The sequence below is a fragment of the Salvelinus fontinalis genome, chromosome 27, assembly GCF_029448725.1.
Source record: "Salvelinus fontinalis isolate EN_2023a chromosome 27, ASM2944872v1, whole genome shotgun sequence".
NCBI classification, from domain to species: domain Eukaryota; kingdom Metazoa; phylum Chordata; class Actinopteri; order Salmoniformes; family Salmonidae; genus Salvelinus; species Salvelinus fontinalis.
In genome coordinates, this window is record NC_074691.1 from 13,033,247 (window position 1) to 13,055,755 (window position 22,509).

At 43.6% G+C, this 22,509-nt stretch overlaps 1 protein-coding gene across 1 annotated transcript in view; it reads left to right on the forward strand.

Annotated features, from left to right (window-relative positions):
- LOC129825071 (mannosyl-oligosaccharide 1,2-alpha-mannosidase IA-like) overlaps nucleotides 1-18,554 on the forward strand; it is a 169,973-nt gene extending 151,419 nt beyond the window's left edge. The window contains exons 8-12 of the mRNA XM_055884825.1: nucleotides 3,552-3,667; nucleotides 5,532-5,751; nucleotides 6,295-6,467; nucleotides 7,469-7,584; nucleotides 15,292-18,554. Of these exons, the coding sequence (XP_055740800.1) occupies nucleotides 3,552-3,667; nucleotides 5,532-5,751; nucleotides 6,295-6,467; nucleotides 7,469-7,584; nucleotides 15,292-15,424 (758 nt within the window). The 3' untranslated portion in view covers nucleotides 15,425-18,554. The remainder of the gene's footprint in view (nucleotides 1-3,551; nucleotides 3,668-5,531; nucleotides 5,752-6,294; nucleotides 6,468-7,468; nucleotides 7,585-15,291) is intronic.
- Nucleotides 18,555-22,509: the final 3,955 nt, after the last annotated feature.

The following is a 22,509-nucleotide window of genomic DNA, read 5'->3' on the forward strand; positions in this document are numbered from 1 at the left end:
TCAGTACAGTGTCGCTTAGAGCCACGTATCTGGCAGTCACATCTTCTTATATGTGTGGAGCTGCCTATGACATGGCCCACAGACATGACGGACATCACATCAAACCAATGGCATAGCCCGCAGACATGACTGTTATCCTATCACACCAATAACATGGCTTACAGTCATGAGGACATCCCACCCTTAGGGAGGGAATGTTATTTACAGTATATTAAGAGGTACATGGAGGAAATATTTTACCCGGACTTCCCTGAGCGTTTGAGAAAAAAAACACGTTAACCTCCCCTACAAAATGGTCATTAAAACCAAATAGCAGGGAATATTAAATCCCTTAGTAGTAGGCTATAAATGTTGCAGTTTAAATTTCTATCAAAACAAATCAGTGGTTGAAATCGCCTGCTGTATTCATACCATGTTCATGTTATCCGCTAAAGGGAGGCCTTTACCAATGTAAGAGTTAAGGGCCGTCCACACCAAGGACTATAACTAACTGCGTTGGCGAACATCCACACTGGAGGAAAGTGTATCGTTCCACAGTATCCTACACCTGTCAATCAACTGATCAAAGCGTCCTACTGCGACGCTGTAGGCCTATTCTTAAAGTGGTAACACAGACCATTCAGTGCTTCAGGGTGTGTTTATTGTCATAGTGACAACTGCGAATAACACTTCAATGTAGGCTACATGTAGTTTAATGACAAGTATAATATATTCACTTGCATTTTAATGACATGTAGATATTCAACAATAAACATTGTTTAGCCTGCTATTGCTTGCCATGTCATTGCTTGCCTTGTTGCTCAAGTGGTTTGTAAGTGATTTCCATTTTTCTAATGGATGTCAATTCGTTTGGCTCTTTTTCACTGTGCACATCACTGTCTATCCTGTGCAACCGTTTAATACATCAGTGCAACAATGTTATCATCACTGGCCAGTGATGCACTCTCTATCCGCAACTTTCCCCGATGTGCATTTTCTATGCTGTAGGCATTCTGCAATTAGCAAGACCAAACCTGCTTCTCTCCACGAAAAGCCTGATATATATTTTGTAGCCTATAGCTTTTCCTGAGATTTTCCGAGAAGAGGAATAGCGGAGAGTCTTGCATCCGTAGCCTATAGCCTATTGCACACGGGAATAGCTGGAAGAGAGACGCTAGAGTTGTGTAGCCAAAGACGCTAAATATTAGCTAGATACACTACATTACCAAAGGTATGTGAACACCTGCTCATCGAACATGTTATTCCAAAATCAGAGGCATTAATATGGAGTCGGTCCCCCCTTTGCTGCTATAACAGCCTCCACTCTTCTGGGAAGGCTTTCCACTAGATACGTCAACATTGCTGTGGGGACTTGCTTCCATTCAGCCACAGGAGCATTAGTGAGGTCAGGCACGGATGTTGGGCGATTAGGCCTGGCTCGTAGTCGGCATTCCAATTCATCCCAAAGGTGTTCGATGGGCTTGAGGTCAAGGCTCTGCAGGCCAATCAAGTTATTCCACACAGATCTCGACAAACCATTTCTGTATGGACTTTGCATTGTGCACAGGGGCATTGTCATGCTGAAACAGGAAAGGGCCTTTCCCAAACTGTTGCCACAAAGTTGGAAGCACAGAAATGTCTAGAATGTCATAGTATGCTGTAGCGTTAAGATTTCCGTCCACTGGAACTAAGGGGCCTAGCCCGAACCATGAAAACAGCTCCAGACCATTTTCCCTCCTCCATCAAACTTTGGGGTTGGCGCTATGCATTGGGGCAGGTAGCATTCTCCTGGCATCTGCCAAACCCGGATTCGTCCGTCGGACTGCCAGATGATGAAGCGTGATTCATCACTCCAGTGAACGCATTTCCACTGCTCCAGAGTCCAATGGCGGTGAGCTTTACACCACTCCAGCCAACACTTGGCATTGCGCATGGTGATCTTAGGCTTGTGTGCGGCTGCTCGGCCATGGAAACCCATTTCAAGAAGCTCCCGACAAACAGTTCTTGTGCTGACATTGCTTCCATAGGCAGTTTGGAACTCGGTAGTGAGTGTTGCAACTGAGGACAGACGATTTTTACATGCTTCAGCACTCGGCGGTCCCGTTCTGAGCTTCTGTGGCCTACCACTTCACGGCTGAGTCATTGTTGCTCCTAGACGTTTCCACGTCACAATAACTGCAGTTACAGTTGACCGGAGCTGATTTATATGAAATGACAGGCAGCCTAGGATAAACAGACTAGGATAAACAAGAACCCCTTACATTATTGTGAAAATAACTTTTCATGAGCTGTGGTCCTTAAGTATGTGTGCGACGCCATGCTTGTTGATTTTTGGTGCTTTCAAGAGAACTGGGAACTCAAATCATGACTTCAGTGGTCTTCAAGTCGGAGCTTTAGAAAGATGCCAGTTTCCTACTTTGAATTCAGAGGTGTGTGTGTGTGTGTGTGTGTGTGTGTGTGTGTGTGTGTGTGTGTCAATTCCAAAATGCTGACATTTTAATTGATTACAAATTACATGACCCTCCTTCAACCTAGCTTCCTTTCCTGACGAAAACTGGGTGGGAACTGAGCGGTCAGGCGTTTCTATTACGCTACGATAGATTAACGAGATCCTATCAGATCTCCAGTCCAATCAGACTGCAGGGCTGCAAGACAGTGTGATGTCTAAGTCCTCAGTTCGCAGGCAGTTTAATTTGTCCCTGTCCCTTGTCAATCAGATAGAGCCATGATCAGATCCTTGACCTTGTGTTCCCTCTCTGACATGCTGTTAACCCCTGTGGCATTGACCCCAGTCAGCAAGGAAATACAGTCCTTATGAGGGCAAGGCCACACTCCACTACAAACTCCTCCTGGAGCTCTGTCCTGTCCCTTTTATTACTGCTGACGTCTAATCTATTTCCCCCAAACAAGGCTTTGGCTGTTAATGACATATACATATGTATGAGGGGGCATGACAATCACTATGATGAACAGCGGCTTGGCTTGACTGAGGCTCTCCCAGACCCTGGAGACTCATTCCTCACAGAAAGTGAAGTGGACAGGAGAGCACATCACCCGGCACAGCACGGAGCACAGCCCCACACCTCACCGACTGTCACAGGGACTGTCTCTCTTTTATACCCGGCTGTGGTATCGCTGCTGCTCCCTGCACAGCTCAGTCGGTACGCACACAGTGACCGGGGACGTGCCGGGGGGGACCTGATAAACTCATCAGAATGCCAATCTCCCCCTTGCAGACATCTTCCATACATCAGCCATCAAAGGAGACTAATCCCATTACTCCTGTAGCTTTGTTGGGCTCTGTTTGAAAAGGTGTCCCCGTCCCCTTGGCCAGGCCTATGCCAGACACGTCCCTTTGTCACTGAGGTTCTGAGGCTGAGCAGGTATTAAGGGGCCATCTTCCTGTGTAAACAGCCTCGGGTGCTGAGATGGCCGCCATCATTGGGCCATTCATCATCCCGAGGTGAGGCAGGCCACTGAGGAGGGAGGGCTGCTGCTGGCAAGATGAGATAGGTAAATTAGCCTGGCTCCAGCACGACGCTCAAATCTTTCGTGTTGTCTCTGTCCTGTAGATCACGTGTCAGTGGGCGGCCTGGGAGACAGCTTCTACGAGTACCTGCTCAAGGCTTGGCTGATGTCAGACAAGACGGACGAGGAGGGCAAGAAGCTCTACTATGACGCTCTACAGGTAAACCCTCAAGACACCTTACCTAGCCTACACACCTCTCCTCTCTTCTCTCCCATCCTCTCCTTTCCTCTCCCCCACTCCCATTCCATCCTCCCCACTCCACCCTGCTCCTCTTCTCCTACTCTCGTCTCCTCTCCTCATACTTTCTTCACTCCTACTGAGATTTAATGGCTACAGTATCAGTGCATTCCGAAGCGCTGACTAAACCTTTTCACAAGGCTCTTTTGACCTTCATTGAAAGCTTCTTTTGTCAGCGTGATAACAACAGTTACAGTTCTTAAATGACTGAACAGTCCGAGTCGGAAATCAGTACCAGTTGTGTGGGTTGCTATGTGAAAGCAAAACATGCTACGCCAGGCAGGGGTTATCTCTGAGTGTGAAGTACTAACCACACTCCACAGAAGATGGAGGAGCGAGTAAGTGGGGTTGGAGGAAGCTTTCAGTGGATGGGGGTCAGTCAGAGTCAGAGCTCTGTCTGGTGAGATGTGCTCTGAATGCTGCTAGCCAAATTCTCTGTTTCATTAGAGCCAAGCCTCCTGTCGTGTTGGAGATAATAACGTTGTTCTCCGTACGGAGGTCCACAAAGACCCACTGCTCCAGGATATTACCCTCCCAGCCAGCCTTGTTTCCCCACCACACCTGCCTACCTACCAACCCGCTTGTCTGCCATCCACCTGGGTGAGACACCACAAGCAGGTCACCCACAGCGAGAGGGTCCCTATTGCCACGCCAAGCCATCCTCCATTTGGGTCAGACAGCCTGAGAGGCAGCTGGTTAGGAACAGACTCTGTTCACTTATTAATGGCTCCTTGGCATCCTCGCCTCAGTGCCGGCCCAGCCTACATGCTCTCTATCCCCCCGATGAGAAACGAAGCAGCCAATGCTGAACAAGATGTGCTGCTGCCTGCCTCTGTCCAGGTCTGTTTGTTCTCGAAGCACTAGTAGTCGGAGACAGAGATTGAAGGAAATGGCCTTATTTTTTTTTTCTTCTCAGCAGAAACAGGCTGGGCTGTTGCTAAACAGGATATAGGCTGCCTTTTAAAGAGACCAAAGGAAATGAAATAACCAGTTTAGGAGAATATTAATCGGCTGATTCTCTGTGGCGGAACACGCCAGGCAATGCCCACCCGCATATAGACGGCCCCATTTACGTGATGGGTCACACACTACAAAAGCACAGATCTGAATTATCTTTTAAAAACGTAATTGCTTTCGGGAGATTTGCAATATTACATTTTCTTGGGTTTTCCCTCGGCAGGAGAAAAGCAAACTCAATGAATAGGATAATAAATGTGCCAAATGAAGCGATGAACAACGAGGCGCATCAGAGAATGCACCTGAGATAGTATAGCGTTTGAAGCTGCCGTTGACTCGCTGCACATATTTATTCCCTATGTTTAAAAGGCAGGATTTTTACTCTCTCATCGGTAATGGCCGTGTAATAACCGTGTGTTGTCTGTCAGTTGTGATCTTACTGTATTGGACACCTGATGTGTGGCTAGCAGGAGACACAGGCCGTCATTTTGAATCATTTGTGATCCTCCTGGTGTCGTGTCTTGCCGTGGATGAAACACAGCCCGCCATTCCAGAATGTCTCGGGATAAAGTGGCCCTCCTGTCTACAGTAAAAGCTAGGGACAAATAGGAGCAGCGTTCTGTGTCCACGCCGCCCAAGCAAATACATAATACTGGCCACCAGCTGGGACCCCTGGATTTCAAACAACATCCGTTTTATCAAGGTTAACAATGCTGTTTGGGTGGTATTTATTCATGTTCCACTCCATTTGTAGTGGGAATGTCCCCGGTCTGGGACTGGGGTTGGATAGATGGCTCACCTGTATGCCGTTCTTGTCATTGTCCTCCAGGCCATTGAGACCAGTCTGATGAGGAAGTCCAGCGGTGGACTGACGTACATCGCCGAGTGGAAGGGCGGCCTGCTGGAGCACAAGATGGGTCACCTGACGTGCTTCGCCGGGGGCATGATCGCCCTGGGGGCCGACGGAGCTCCCGAGGACAAGACGGGTCACCAGATGGAGCAGGCCGCAGAGATCGCCCGCACATGCCACGAGTCCTACGCCCGCACCAGTGAGTCTGACTGACCCCCTCATCTGGGGCACACCAGTGTCCCTCTCTCCCTCTACAGCAGGGGTAGGCTAAGAAACTCTTCCTCCCAGGTGAGGTGGTGTTAGTTCTGAAGCACACACAAAGGAGGTGTAGGACTCAACCACAGCACACACACACACCACTCACTCTTTCTCTCTCTCACACACACACACACACACACACACACACACACACACACACACACACACACACACACACACACACACACACACACACACACACACACACACACACACACACACACACACACACACACACACACACACACACACACACATCCTACACACTCCTCTTCAGAGCAAGCCAGTGTGAAATGAAAGATTAATGAGCGTTGAGCCTGTTTTCTCTCTGAGGCCAGAGGGGCTGCTGGGTAAGTAGAGCGTAGTGCCAGCCAGGTTAAAATCTTTAGTTATTTTTGATATATTTTTGTTTTGTTCACCTTCTCCTAGACCTGGTTGGAGTTTTTCATGATGTTGTCTTCTTCCTTGCTTCCCCCTCTTCCAGCCCTGAAGTTGGGCCCAGAGGGGTTCAGGTTTGACGGCGGCGTGGAGGCCATCGCCACACGGCAGAACGAGAAGTACTTCATCCTGAGGCCTGAGGTCATCGAGACCTACATGTACATGTGGAGGTTCACCCACGACCCCAAGTACAGAGAGTGGGGCTGGGAGGCTGTGCAGGTGAGAACTATACTACCCATCATACTACCCATTATCCCACCACAGTCCTATCTGTCATGTTTGTTTTCATCCTGTCCCTTCCTAGCCTCCACTGAGAAGAGACTCTTCCTCTTAGATCTTTGACAGTCAATTTAACATTTTTAATTTGACCTTTATTTAACTAGGCAAGTCAGTTAAGAACAAATTCTTATTTACAATGAGGGCCTACCCTAACCCGGATGACGCTGGGCCAATTGTGCGCCGCCCTATGGGACTCCCAATCACGGCCGGTTGTGATACAGCCTGGAATCAAACCAGGGTCTGTAGTGACGCCTCTAGCGCTGAGGTGCAGTGCCTTAGACCGCTGCGCCACTCGGGAGGCCAAAAAGTGAAAAGGGCTCTGTACGCCAACAGACCCCTGGTCATTGTGATGTGTAGACTCATTCAGGTCTACGCACCGCTAGTTCTGAGTACAGTAGTCTTTAAAACCTCTGAGACTCTTCCTTCCTCCCCACACACTCTCTCTCTCTCTCTCTCCTCTCTCTCTCTCATTGCTATGCGGCAACAGATCAGAACAGTGGTAATGTTGAATGCTGATTGCTCAGATCCCAGAGCCATGCTGTTGTATCCACTAATGACATGAGATTACCTCTGATGGGCCTTGTGTTAGCCATAAATATGATCTGGAGCCTGCCTGCCTGCAGATAACTCCTCCTCCTCCCCTCAACCCTCATTCAGAGTGGATGTGTAAACACTGCAGCCCCAGGTCCATCCTCCTCAGCCCCATTTTCTCATTCATATTGCCTAATGCAGCCTCCTCTCCTCTTCCCCCCGACCTGCAGGCAGAGCAGCCGCACTGAAGGGAAATATGCTGCTTCAACAACAAGCTAGCACCACCGTGCATACCTCTACAACACCCTGCCATAAGAAACAGAGTCAACTCAACACTTTTTCACCCTCTGTTCTCTCCCTCTTCTCCCTCTCTATTTTCTGTTCTCTCTCTCTTTCTTTCTGTGCCTCAGGCTCTGGAGAAGCACTGTCGTGTGGAGGGAGGCTACAGTGGAGTGAGAGACGTCTACGCCTCCAGCCCCAACCATGACGACGTCCAGCAGAGCTTCTACCTGGCAGAGACACTCAAGTAAGACGCTAATACACACACACACACACATTGTGAACTTACTCTGCTAAGAGCCATCTGGAGACATAGCATTGACATTTTGGCCTTGCCATTAGAGAGGAATAAAAATCGATCTTGTCAGAAAATCGATCTGTTTTTTTGGCATCCTTGTCATCATACGTCCTCCCCCCAGAACCGTTCCTTGAATAACTATAGTATTGGATTTGTTTGACAATATAATGGACACATACGTTTAGAAGTAATTGTCCTCCCTATAAGGCCATTATTCTCTCCTGGACAGATCTACCTAAACATAACTGGTACCGTAGAATCTGTTGGGACAAAATGGGATGCGGGGGATAAAGAGAAGCAGTTGTTCAGGTGTTTGGGTTTTTCGTCACTGGGTATTTGGACAAATCATGATTTCGCAGGTGTTCGCATCTTTCGAATTTCGGAAGGGAGGGTACATTCTCCTCGTTCCAGTTCCGCTCCTCGTTTTAGCATCTCTTCTCTTAATGGGCAATATTTCCACTTTTCATCATCTCCAGCACCAAACCAGTGTCTACATGTGTGACCGACCGGGTCGATTCGGTCTTAATATATTAACATTTTTAATTGTGTTTTTTACATTGGATGAAAGTAGATACTTTTTTTTGTTGTATATTGTAAATTGTATATCATACACAACAGTTGAGGATCAATGGGAAAGTAATTCTGCTTTGAAAGTTGATAAACTTGTAACCTCACTTTTGAGAAAATGGCCCTTGAATGTTTTGGTACCTACTGGAGAGCTCTTCTTTGTCTACATCCTTTCAGCATTGTTCACACCCTCTTAAGTCTTAGTCCCACCCATCTCTTTAAGGATTCACATGTGAGGCCATGTGCTAAACAGAGTGACTACGATAGTGGATTAACAACCAAAGATTAAGACTAAAGGCTTGTTTACGTCTGTCTACGTCAATCTGCATGTCTGTAGACAGTTGTCGCAGTGACATCATGAACATTTTATTGTCGTCTGACATCAAACTTATCTTTGTCGTTATGAAAAAGTATTAACACAAAAACGACAGGCGGCATGATGTCAGCAGCCTGGTGGTCCAAAATAGCACAACTGGTTTATTTTAACACCAATAAACCTGTCTGTTTTAAACATTTATTTAGTATCTGTTTATCTAGAAAAACAGGCAACTAAAAGCAACTTTCTAAACAATGTTTTGGTTTGTTTCTAGCTTGTTAGCTAGCTAGCTAATGTTAAGTTAGCTGGCTAGCAAATTAAGACCATATCATATAGCTGACATCTTAACTTGAGCTACTTTGCATTCATTATTACAGGAAAAGAAACTCACAACAAGATCCATATTTACAAGTTAATGGCAAGCTAATTACAGAATATAGCTTACGGTTGTGAGTGTGACAAAATAAAAGCAGGACATTCTACTGGAGAATTTTACAACTTGTACACTGTCTCATTGGCCTAACGTTATATCCTAATTTGACTTTGGTGCAGGTCATGTTGTCCTTCACATTACCGTCTCTGGTAAAAACATACTATATCAAATACAATCCACGTTTATTTGTCACATGCACAGGATACAGAAGGTGTAAACGGTACAGTGAAATCATTGCTTGCATAGTGGAGTATTTTGTTTAGACATGTAGTTAGTTAAACAATGAACCATAATCCCAACTCATAACGTTACTACCCTGCATGAATCTGTAGCTAAAGCTAACCAACTAGGTTCAATGTTAGCTAGTTAGATAATATTGGGCTAAAACTAGAAATGCTAATGGCTCTGAGATACGAATAATATTACACAGATCGAACACGCAACTAACTAGCTAACAGTACGCTTTAACCTTTTCTCAATAGGGGGTGCTGTTTTCACTTTAAAAATTTCGTTCCCAAATTAAACTGCCTCGTACTCAATTCTTGCTCGTACAATATGCATATTATTATTACTATTGGATAGAAAACACTCTCTAGTTTCTAAAACCGTTTGAATTATATCTGTGAGTAAAACAGAACTCAAGTTGGAGCAAACTTCCTGTGAGAAATCTGAAATCAGGCAGGCTGTTCTGGGGTCGGTTTATTAATTTGCATGTCTTCTATTGGTCGACATGCACTGCATACGCCTTCCCCTAGATGTCAGCAAATAGTGAGAATTGGAATGGAGTTGCTAGGCAGATCTGAGGCCATATAAAGGGTCTTGGAACGTGGGGTGCAGTCTTTTCAACATTCGCCATGACGCAAGACAGACCTCAGGATGGCGTTCTGGAAAGCTCCCGTTATAGGCCTTAGATATATCCGGCTCTGATTTTATTCGATATAGGTGTTAAAGACATCATAATGCTGTTATTTTAAACGGAGTTATATCAGTTTATATCAGTATATTGCGATTTTCGGATAAATCTTTGTGCTGCGTTGTAGTGAGTTGGGCACGTCTGGGCCACATGGCTAATGTTTACTGCTAATTCCAAAGTAGAAGGCGACAATCTACAACCGAGCAACGATTATTTTGGACAAAGGACAACTTGCCCAAGATTCTGATGAAAGCTCATCAAAAAGTAAGAACTATTTATGATGTTAATTTGTTGTTCTGTTGAAAAATGTAAAACTCCTATTCCGCCATTAATTTCGGTGCGGTCTGGCTTTAACGCACGCTGTATGTCGTAGTAACGTTAATTTTAAAAGTCTAACACAGCGGTTGCATTAAGAACTAATGTATCTTTCATTTGCTGTCCAACCTGTATTTTTTTGTCAAGTTTATGATTAGTTAATGATTAGATTAGGTGCCTCTCCCAAGATTTCTCCCGACATTTTGTTGGCAGCTTGGCTACTATTCTCATTGTATAACCACGATTTGTGCCGCTAAATATGTACATTTTCGAACAAACTCTATATGTATTGTGTAATATGATGTTATAGGACTGTCATCTGAAGAAGTTTGAGAAGGTTAGTGAAAAAATGTAGATCTTTTGCTGGTTTATTCGTTATCGCTATTGTTGGCTTGAATCAATGCTGTTGTGTGGTTGGCTATTGTAGTAAGCTAATATAATGCTATATTGTGTTTTCGCTGTAAAACACTTAAAAAATCTGAAATATTGGCTGGATTCACAAGATCTTTGTCTTTCATTTGCTGTACGCTGTGTATTTTTCATAAATGTTTTATGATGAGTATTTAGGTAATTCACGTTGGTCTCTGTAGTTATTCTAGTTGCTTTGGTGAGAGTTGTGATGGTGGCTGCAATGTAAAACTATGATTTATACCTGAAATATGCAAATTTTTCTAACAAAACATATGCTATACAATAAATATGTTATCAGACTGTCATCTGATGAAGTTGTTTCTTGGTTAGTGACTATTTATATCTTTATTTGGTCAATTGTGATAGCTACCTATGCAGGGAAAAAATGGTGGGGGAAAAAAGTTGTGTCTTTTGCTATCGTGGTTAGCTAATAGAAATACAAATTGTGTCTTCCCTGTAAAACATTTAAAAAATCAGAAATGATGGCTGGATTCACAAGATGTGTATCTTTCATCTGGTGTCTTGGACTTGTGATTTAATGATATTTAGATGCTGGTATTTACTTGTGACGCTATGCTAGGCTATGCTAGGCAGCTTTTTTTACTGATGGGGGTGCTCCCGGATCCGGGATTGTGATGAAGTAGGAGTTAACTTGCAATGAAAACAACTTTCTGACAAAATTTGAAACGTATAGTAGCTAGCTAGACTCTTACCCGTATACATGGATGAACGCTTCTCCCTCTGTCACGGATGCCATGGTTTGAAGATGTAATCCAGAGACAGCTGTTTTATACAACAGCCTTCTGTGTGTTCTCTTTTTTGACTCCCTCGGCATATTTGCAATCAAACGCTAGAATTTTCTCCATCTCCTTAGCTATCAAACTCTGCTTCAACCGGGCATTCCACTGATTTCAAAACTCTTTTTCAAAACTCGGTCCTCCAGAAAGTGTAGAGCATTAGCAACACTTTTGCAGTTCTTCGTGATATTGTTAAAAAAAGATTACCTACACATATTGAGTAGCTCATGTTATAGACAGAAGTGTGCTACATGGCAGACCAATCCAAACTCATTTCTAGGCATGTCCAGCCCACCCATTATCTCAGCCAATCATGGCAAGCGGGAAGCTCCCGGTCTTTGTCCTTGGCTAAACCAACTAGGCTCGTAATTGAACAATTTTATTCGTATTTACAAATGACATACAAGTTTGTTATTAAGGCACCTGAGTTCACTTGATCCAGAAGGCATTTCTAACTTTTGATGTTTTAACTTGATATATTTTTCAACAAAACTTAGAAGTGTGCCGTTTTCACATATGTTGACACTAGTATTGTGCCGGAGATAATTAAAATTTGGTTGAAAAAGTGATGGAGTTGCCCTTTAACAGTATGGATCCAAAACCTGATCGAGCAGCTGACTATTTACATGAGACTTTAGTTCTGGGTTAACCGAGATTAGGACATATAGAAGAAATGTCTATATTCAGGCAATGTTTTCCTGGTAGAGACACAACTACATTTTGTTTCATGACACCATGACATCAAAAACCTGCTCTAGTATTTCATCACACCCTAAAAAACAAGACACGTCTCTGTGTTCTCTGACAGCTTCCTGACATTCAGTTTGTTTGAACACTTCAAAACAGATCAGAAGTAGAATGTCTTTCCCCCAATGAGCACTCACTTCACCTCTGTCTGTGCTGTGCCTGCTGGCCTCTGAGGAGAAACAACTGACGTCCTGTGTGTATTGTCTTGTCACGGCCAGCTCAGACAGGCAGGCTTCTGCTAGCACAGTGTGCAGTGTACTACAGGGACCTCAGCAGTCTTCTCCGAGATAGCAGCAGTCACACACAGAGACAGATAAGAGGAGGCAGACTGCTTTTACCGAGCCCTTATACCCTCTCTCGCTCTCTGAAACTGAAAATCTCTCTCTCTCCTTGTTCACTATTGATAATAGCGCAATGCCTGGGGGGTTAGACGGACCATATAATGTGGGTCCAGTGAGATAGGCTCATTGTAATGTATCTCTTACCAGTGTATAGATGGGTCTCTCTGTCTATTGTCCAGTCTAATCCTGGTCTGAGAGAGATTTAACCCCCCCCCCCCTATGGTTTCTATGGCGTATCAGTGGTGATGTTTTGCTCCCCTTTTGTGGGAGCCTTGTCAAAGCACTCTGGTGTGAACTTATAAAGAGGTCACAGGTTCTTTGTCCCTGCTCTGTGTCCCCACACTGCTCTGCTCTTGGGGCTATGGACAGCCACGTCAGAATGACTGACAGATAACACCAAGCTGCACGCATGAGAGAGGGAGAGAAGGAAATGGAAAGAGAGGTAGGAAGATGGAGAGCGAGAGAGCTGGAAAGAGGTAGAGACCTGGGGGAGACAGGAAAAATATACAGGTTCAAGGTTGGGAGAGAAAGGATCCAAGAGAGGTAAGTGAGGACGTCTTGCTGTAACAGTTAACAACCACAGCAGCAACAGCAGTAAATAACTCTGTGGCACTTAGATTTTGGTGTTATTTTTCCTTTTTTTGCCCAAACCCCCAAACACCTGGGCTAATCTGCCTCTCTGACTGATGCTTATATGAAATGCTGTGTGAGTCCCGCCACCTAATAGAGCTGTTAAACTTCTCTAGCATTTCATTTAATGGTGTTGGAAAGTGCTGCAATTTTGCGAATAGGGTCTCTCCAAATGCCAGGCCTCCCCAAATGACTCGTTTACTAATGCTTGCAAAATCCATCTTTTAGGCTCTGGCTCTCCCTTTCTCCCTTCTTTCTCCCTCTCTTTCTTCCTGAATCCCCTTTCTCTCCTCCCTCTCTCCATCTCTCTTCTCCTTCTCTCCATCTCTCTTCTCCCTCTCTCCATCTCTCTCTCTCAGCCTCCTGGCCAGGGTTCTCCTGCCTTTGCGTAAGGTCAAATTAGCAGTAATGACTCAATGTAAAGCTGTATGTCTGGCTGTTTGCGTTACTTGGCTCGTCACACTAGCGACTCCTTGTGGTGGGCCGGGCGCCTGCAGGCTGACATCCGCTCGTCAGTTGAACGGTGTTTCCTCCGACACATTGGTGCGGCTGGCTTCCGGGTTAAGCGGGCGGGTGTTAAGAAGCGCGGTTTTGCGGGTCATGTTTCGGAGGATGCATGGCTCGCCCTTCACCTCCCGAGCCTTTTGGGGAGTTGCAGCGATGAGACAAGATTGTAATTGTGGAGAAAAAGGGGATAAAATACAACAACAACAAAATAAAAATACAATAAAGAACGATGCTGTGCTGCTATGACTTAATGAGTTATTTGTGTCTTACTCCACATTCCTAGTGTAGTGAAATGAGCCTTTGAGTTCTGAGAATCACTTGGGTTCTGGTGCGAGGGGAATTTGACTGTTGACCAGCAGTGTGTAGTGACTGAAGTACTCAATTTTGGTTTTTATTATTATTATTTTTTTTAAACAACTAATTGACTGATGTCAGTTAATTATTTGAATTCAAGTTAGTTCGTTTTTTTCTCTGAGCTCAATACGCACATTGCACAGTTTCTCTAGAGATAAATCAGATCCAGCCTGAACTGTGCGTTGTAGTAGGGAGTTGTAGTTTCTACATAGTTTATGCGCTAAACTAATTCAAATAGTGGCCTGTATTCTACATAGTTTAGCGCATAAAACGTGGTAATTAACTGCAATGGCCATAATCCATTGCGCATCTACGGAAGAGGCACAAGAATGCGCAATCATGAGGTGATATCGAGAGCAGCTGTTGCTTCGCGGTATCTCTACCTGAACATACATGATCTAAGTGATTGATAGTTGGTATTCAGCAGTCATAAAAGTATGCCTTATTTACTTTGAATAACTACTAAAATAGTGACTTTTGTCAGACAGCACAGGCAGCAGCTTTGTAGAGATGAGATGATGACTTGGAATAAAAACATAGTCACCAAATGAAACAAATGTAATATACACAACATCTGAAATATTTTATTAAAGTGAATAAATGATGTGATAAGCAGTAATGGGCTGTCATCACCATCATGGGATTTTTATTAGCTGTTTTATTCTGTGTTACAGCATTCAACCCACATGATTTTTAATAATGGAACCGAAACCGGACAGATCTCAAAAAAAGCACTAATCGCTCAGACTACTCTGCTTCTCACTCTGGAAATAGAGTGGCGCCCGCAAGGTTACCGTGGCTATGCAGGGCGTGGCGTCATCCAACCCCTGTCCGTTTTATAGTCTGTAAATTTTAACGAGTGTCACATCTGCACCTGATTAAGGACTTTTAGGGTATAGGCCCACCTGCACTCCAACCGCTGCTGCTGGGCTCAACTTTTTTGATTTGCGACTTCACGCCGAGCGCAATAGCTTTTGGCAGGCGGCAGGAAACATAAATTGTTTCGAGTCTTGTCATTTTAATTTATTTATCATTCTACATTGTTGGCTTGGCTCACCCCATGCTTGGCAGGGAAAATATTGGCATGGGAGAGTTGCTGAACGGTTTGTTCCCTGAGTTGGTTTTGGGATTTGTTTCAGTGAGACCGTTCCACTGTTTTCTCTGACACTCTCAGACATCTAGTGGATGTTCTCTCAGACTGATGCACTCATGGACTTCAACTAGGAGTGGAGGTTGTTGATGTAAATATCTGGGTTCTCTTAAGGCCTCGTGTTGATCAGAAATTAGTGTTTGAACTAAATTGAGTCTCGCTCTCCTTCCCTCAGATATCTGTTCCTGCTGTTCTCTGATGACGACCATCTTCCCTTTGAGCACTGGGTGTTCAACACAGAGGCCCACCCCCTCCCTGTCATCAAGAAGGAGATGACAGACACAGACAAGCCCAACCAGCTGGAGTAGAGTGGACCACCCCCTGACCTGACCCCACCCATCTCGGAACTCCTCTAACCCCTCCCTCTCTGAGCAGTGGGCGGAGCTGTCTATTTTACTCCTCCCCCAGTGTGGGCGGAGCTCACCCAGGCAGGCCACTCCCCTGGTAGACTGGACTCGCTCCTGTTTTTGAGTCCATGATCAGACCAGATGGAACCGGACCGGGCTGCCTGCCTCTCCTGACCCAGACTGCCCTCTACTGGGGACTGGGAACCACCACTCAGAACCACCTCGTCCATGAGTGCTTGTCTTGTCATCGTGTAGAGATAACAATCAGTCTGCATGCTGCCCTCCCCTCCCAGTGCTGTAGAGGCTGTAGGATTTACCCTCCTCTGTGAGGAGAACAGGACACTACTACGCTGTAAGAACCACCATCACTCAGAAAAAGCCATACTGATTTGAATACAGCTTTATCATTTTCTTTCTGTCCATGTATTTTGGGTATGTGATTGTGGGTGTGACTGAAAACAGACTTTATGTCAATCAACATATTATCGGATTTGGGTTGTTCTTATGGTAAATATGATTTTAGTCGCACTTAAACAATGGACCATTTAGGTGGATTTCTGTTAAAGACCCAGAGCTTGATTCTCACCTGCTCTATAGCTGAAATCCAGTCAAAATAGTGCCTTTCAGTCTGAAATAGTCTATCGAATAAGCAGTTCAGGCAAATTGCAAGGCTTTTATTTATACAGGTAGTCTGGTAGTTAGCAGACAGTCCAGGTGGCATTGGCTGAAGGTTTTATCACCTTTACCACACTGCCATCTAGTTTTGGACAACCAGTACTACAACAGTTCAGTCCTCCAGTCATTTGAGTGTAGCAGGTAGGTTTATAAAGGGGATGAAGTCACGGGGGAAAAGACCTGCACTGAGGACAACCTCTCAGTTAATGAAGTGGACACATTTACCGTTTAGCTTGGTCCCTTCTTCCTGAAATATGAAACGTGTGGGGAAAGTAGAGTTCATCCCTTCTATCAACATGTCATCAATTCATTCAGCCTAGTCAGTTTGTCAGAGCTCACTTTATTTCCCAACCCCCAACATGTTCCTTTGTTCTTAAATTGACAAAGTTGATGTGTGTTTTAGTTTTTTCTTTATTAGAGGTGGTAAAGACAATGAATTCCATGTGATGTAAAATAGTTGCTATGCTGATAATTTATTCCGTAGTACATTGGAAGGAAGGTTTGGGATCAGGCCCCTAGGTGGCACTGTGGAGAGCGAGGGCACTGTTTTGTGGATTATTTGGGAGTTGGAGACCAGGGCAGAGTCAGACCAAGAACTTGGTAGTGAATCATATGGAACGAATGCATCGTATGAATGAATGTACCATCAAATGTGATGTTTAAGATTATTTTGCCTTTGTTGTTCTTAATTTGTTGATTTGTTTGTTGATTCCTTTCTTCTGGAAAGCACAAAATGCTGAAGGAATGTGTCGTGGTACCCATCAGAAGAATCTGTTAGTCAGTTCAGGAGAATAAGAGGAGGCACAAGAGGAGTTGTTTAGGTGTGTTGACATGCAATGAGAAGGTTCTCTGTTCACTACACTGGATGAAATCCACTCACATATGAACATGTAAACATGCTGAATACTGTGTAGAGAAAAGAGGACAAATAGATTGAAATAGATTGAAATGGTCACATATCATACATAGACACACTCATGACCATGGAAGTTTATGGACACTCAGACATGGGCGTTCAGTTGACCGCAGGATCAATCTGACCTCCCTCCGTTGTCTCATCATAATGAGAGTTAGAGAGAAGAGTGTGTTTGTATGAAACCTTAGTCAAAAGGTTCTGTTCTTCTGCAGTGTACTTTTACAGACAGGGGGCGCTGATGTTCCTAAAATGTCTCCGCATACATCTTATTGGGAAATAGATGGGGTATGATCAAGAGGCCTTCATCTTTTTTGAAGTAATATTCTGACCCTAGAAAATAGACCGGATGTTTAAGAAGCCTCACTGATATCAGCCTCCTGCTGGAGCTACTCTCCTCCAGACTTCCAGAAATGCCAGCAGGGCAATCTCTGCTTTCTCTACTGTTCTTTATAAAGGCAAAGTCAAAGTAATCCCTGTTTATCTTACTGGAGGAAGCAATATTAATGAGGGAAACTGTGATGTCCATATACGTTGAGATCCCCCTCCACCTAGTTAATTATGGCGGCCATTCAGGCTCAAGGGAAGAGAGTATCACTCACTATACACTGTAGATATGACACTGCTGCATTCACCGTCTCTGAGAGCCTAAAAGGCGCTGCGTAGTCAATTCGGCTTCTGCATTGGCCGTGCAGCATTTACAGTGATACAGCCTCTGCAGAAGTCAGGGCATTCATACTTTGTGAGCTTTGCATAGCAGTGCAGAGCTGTTGCCAAGGAAGTGAGTTTGTGTTTATACAGAACCTCCCGCCTTCACCTACCGTCAACCAATCATGTCAATGCGGAGCTATACAGATCCTTCCGCATTGTTACAAAATTTGAGCGGCTCACAGCGATGCGGTACGAAGCTCAATTTGTCCTCTGAGTGCCTCCAGAGGCTACGCAATTGCGTCACACCATCCATACGGCGCCTCAGACCACGTTGTCAGATCAAGCATAAATTAAGTGTCTCCTGACTGTTGCAGCTTTCGGGAGCAGAAGGGATGACTCGTAGGAATACTGAAAAACGTAAAAGTCGCTGTAAAATGAAAACATGACCCATTTATTTTCCTCTTTCTTTCATTATGCAGACTAGAAGACGTGCTGTTCATTTCCAATTGACTTTGTGGTTGAATATTGTGTTGACGATCTCTCGCATTACAATGCCTTTTATTTGTGAATCTCTTGTTAATGGTTTCGTGAAACAACCTCAGAAATGTAAACTGTACAATATTGCTGATAATCATTCCATTGCACATAGTTTATTTGGGTTAATATGTTATTTTAATTTTGTGGGAAATTGTTATGTTGGTTTTTGTTTCTTTCTTATTAAAATGTAAATATTCCATTCTACATTTATATAAATCTTACGAACGTATGGATGAAATTATGTTAATGAGCAGCAAAAATTTTCATAAACTATATTTGTTACACTTCTATTGTGAATAAAACAATCTTTTAATAGATAGCCTTTTTGGTGTTTTCATTCTAAAATGTAATCTTGACATCAATGATTAGTCCTCCAATGGGTCAAATGTGTCTGATAATCAGAGGCTGTACAGGGCTCTCACCACTATGTTTTATCAGCGCTGTAAGAGAGAGGATACCAAACCACTTCCAAGTGAAGCTGTATGTATAGCTATTATCCACTAGGTGGCAGAAGACTATCAAAACATTGTTTGTGATGTATTGCTCCTCTTTCAACTGCTTTCTTTGTCTTGACTTTCAGACATGCTTATTGCATGTAGTTGTATGCGTCGTTAATCAATCAAATGTATTTATAATGCCCTTTTTACATCTGCAGTCGTCACAAAGTGTTAATACAGAAACCCAGCCTAAAACCACAAATCAATCAAATGTATTTATAAAGCCTTTTTTACGTCAGCCGATGTTGCAAAGTGCTATACAGAAACCCAGCCTAAAACCCCAAAGAGCAAGCAATGTAAATGTAGAAGCACGGTGGCTAGGAAAAACTCCATAGAAAGGCAGAAACCAGGCTCTGAGGGGTTGGCCAGTCCTCTTCCGGCTGTGCCGAATGGAGATTACAACAGTACATGGCCAAGATGTTCAAACGTTCATAGATGACCAGCAGGGTCAAGCAATGCAGCTGTAGAAGCACAGTGGCTAGGAAAAACCTAAAGAGGAATCAGTCTCTGAGTCATGTCATGAGCTGAAATAAAAGATCCCAGAAAAAGCTTATTTCTCTCAAATTTTGGGCACACATTTTTTACATCCCTGTTAATGAGTATTTCTCCTTTGCCAAGATAATCCATCCACCTGACAGGTGTGGCATATCAAGAAGCTGATTAAACAGCATGATCATTACACAGGTGCACCTTGTGTTTGGGACAATAAAAGGCCACACAATTCTGTCACACAATACAAGGCCACAGATGTCTCAAGTTTTGAGGGAGTGTGCAATTGGCATGATGACAGCAGGGATGTCCAACAGAGCTGTTGCCAGAGAATTGAATGTTAATTTCTATACCATAAGCTGCCTTTTAGAGAATTTGGCAATGCCTCAACCGCAGACCACGTGTAACCGTGCCATCTCAGGCCCTCCACATCCGGCTTCTTCACCTGTGGGATCGTCTGAGACCAGCCACCCGGACAGCTGATAAAACTGAGGAGTATTTCTGTCTGTAATAAAGCCCTTTTGTGGGGCAAAACTCATTCTGATTGGCTAGGCCTGGCTCCCAAGTGGGTGGGCCCCTGACCAGTCATGTGAAATACATAGATTAGGGCCTAATGAATTTATTTCAATTGACTGATTTCTTTATATGAACTGTAACTCGGTAACATTTTTGAAATTGTTGCATGTTGCGTTTATATTTTGGTTCAGTATATATATCCCTTAATGCTTAAGGTGTGCAATTATGCAATGGAAATGCAACTTGTTCAGTGAATTATAGATAGTGGTTTTATTGACAGATTAGAGATGTATGCTATTTCTAAGATGTCTCCTATAGCCACTTGATGAATTGAAGTCCATCTAAAGCTAGGTATTGTACTGTACAGTATACAGAAGCTGAAAGTGTGAACTACAGTTGTTAACTAAGAACCCAGGGTGGCAGCACAACCCAGCAATACACACTAATAAGGATGAAGGATTTTGTCTGTTGCCAGTTAACTACTATATAATATTAATAGACATAGAGGCAGTAATGCACAGGCCTCTAATAAGACAGTGACACTTACTTTTCACAGGTATCCCTGAAAAGAGTTATCTTTTTCCTGTATTCTTTCTCCTTATATTATCTTCCTCACTCATCCATAGTCACAGCTTCCCAGGGAGATACATGCATGCAGGGCCGGCCCTAGCTATTTGGGGGCCCTAAGCGAGATTTGGAAATTGTGCAAATTTTTCCATGGGGATGACAGAAAGATTTTAAGTTTCAAAGCAAGCTTTCAAAACAATATTCCTGCAATTCAAAACATTTTGCCAAGTTTAATGCCATGTTAAAGGAGAAGTTTTATTTTTTACAACCAAATCTCTATTTTTGATGTAAATGAAATGTTATAGAAGGGTCCAGACACCTTTTTTGCCAACCTTAATTCGTAGCGTTATATTTCATTTTGTTAAGACTCGAGCGCTACCTCTCGGTCCATTCTACAGGTAACTGCCAAAATAAAGGAAACACTTGAGCAAATGCTAGGTTAAAAAATACAAGGTTAAGACAACGTAATAATAAAAAAAATGATGCGACCAGCGCCATTGATAACTACTAGCGCTGTTGCTAACTAGCAATACTGGTCCCATGAATTGCAAAGAGTTATGGGGATATTAGAAACACATTGTTTTAACCTTTTAATCTTCAACCTAGAGTCCTAGTTGTGTGCTAGCTGGCTAGATATTTGCTGTCTTTTTTCTGGCATTAGCTTAAAATGCAATTTTTTTCACCAACCTTATGATCTGCTTCAGGCTACTAGGCACTTCTACCTAGGCAGTTTAGCTACAACACTAGAGCTGGTACCATGGTTGATTCAGAGCGGTAGAACCTCAGCATTATTATGATACCATTGTCTTAACCTTCCCATCTTCAACCTAGAGTAAATTAGTGACTGTCACTAACTAGGGTTGAATGGCGGGAATCCAGTTACAGAGATTTACCGGGATTTACCGCCCAAAACCACTCCCTTTTCCCTTTTACCGGTAAATTATAATACATTATTTATATGAACAGCATGGCGTGAAATGGACCTGTTCAATTATATGCAATGTCTAAATATGGTTTCTCTATGGCTTCTGCCTGATGAATCAACGCTCAGGGTGGGGATAGACAGCCCATCTCAGTATAGAGCGCAGTTCACAATGCATGTAGACCTACAATATCATCTCATCATGGCAACTTTTTTTCTTGTGACAGGTAGGCCTACATTTGCTGCAGCATAGCCTATGCTACAATAACATAAATACAGAACTCGCGTCTAATTCACCCATCTCCGTCTGGCTTTTGGAGTCACCTTGTTTTTTAAATGTAAAGATAATTATTTTTTTAGTTGTAAAGATGATATTTTTTTATTTTATTGCAACTAGAGTTTTAAAACAGCCTATCACTCATATCTTTGCTTTAAATCAGTGCACTTGTGAGAACTCACTCGCAGTCTTTCTCTCCATCTACTCCATTCAAACTGCATCCAAAATAGATCATCCTGTTCTAGATTGATATATAGCCCTACACAGTGCCTTCGGAAAGTATTCAGACCCCTTGACTTTTAGGGAAAGGGGGATACCTAGTCAGTTGTACAACTGAATGCATTCAACTGAAATGTGTCTTCCGCATTTAACCCAACCCCTCTGAATCAGAGAGGTGTGGGGGGGTTGCCATAATTGACATCCACGTCTTCGGCGTCACGGGAACAGTGGGTTAACTGCCTTGCTCAGGAGCAGAACGACATATTTTTACCTTGTCAGCTCGGGGATTCGATCCAGCAAACTTTCAGTTACTGGCCCAAAGCTCTAACCACTAGGCTACCTGCCACATTTTGTTAGGTTACAGCCTTATTCTAAAATTGATGAAATAGTTTTTTCCCTCATCAATCTACACACAATACCCCATAATGACAAAACAAAAATAGGTTTTTAGACATTTTTGGAATATCAATGGAAATATCAAATACGGAAATATCACATTTAGATAATTATTCAGACCCTTTACTCAGTACTTTGTTGAAGCCCCTTTGCCAATAATTACAGCCTTGAGTCTTCTTGGGTATGACGCTACAAACTTGGCACACCTGTATTTGCAGAGTTTCTCCCATTCTTCTCTGCACATCCCCTCAAGCTCTGTCAGGTTGGATGGGGAGCATTGCTGCACAGCTATTTTCAGATGTTAGATAAGGTTCAAGTCCGAGCTCTGGTTGCGCCACTCAAGGACATTCAGAGACTTGTCCTGAAGCCACTCCTGCGTTGTCTTGG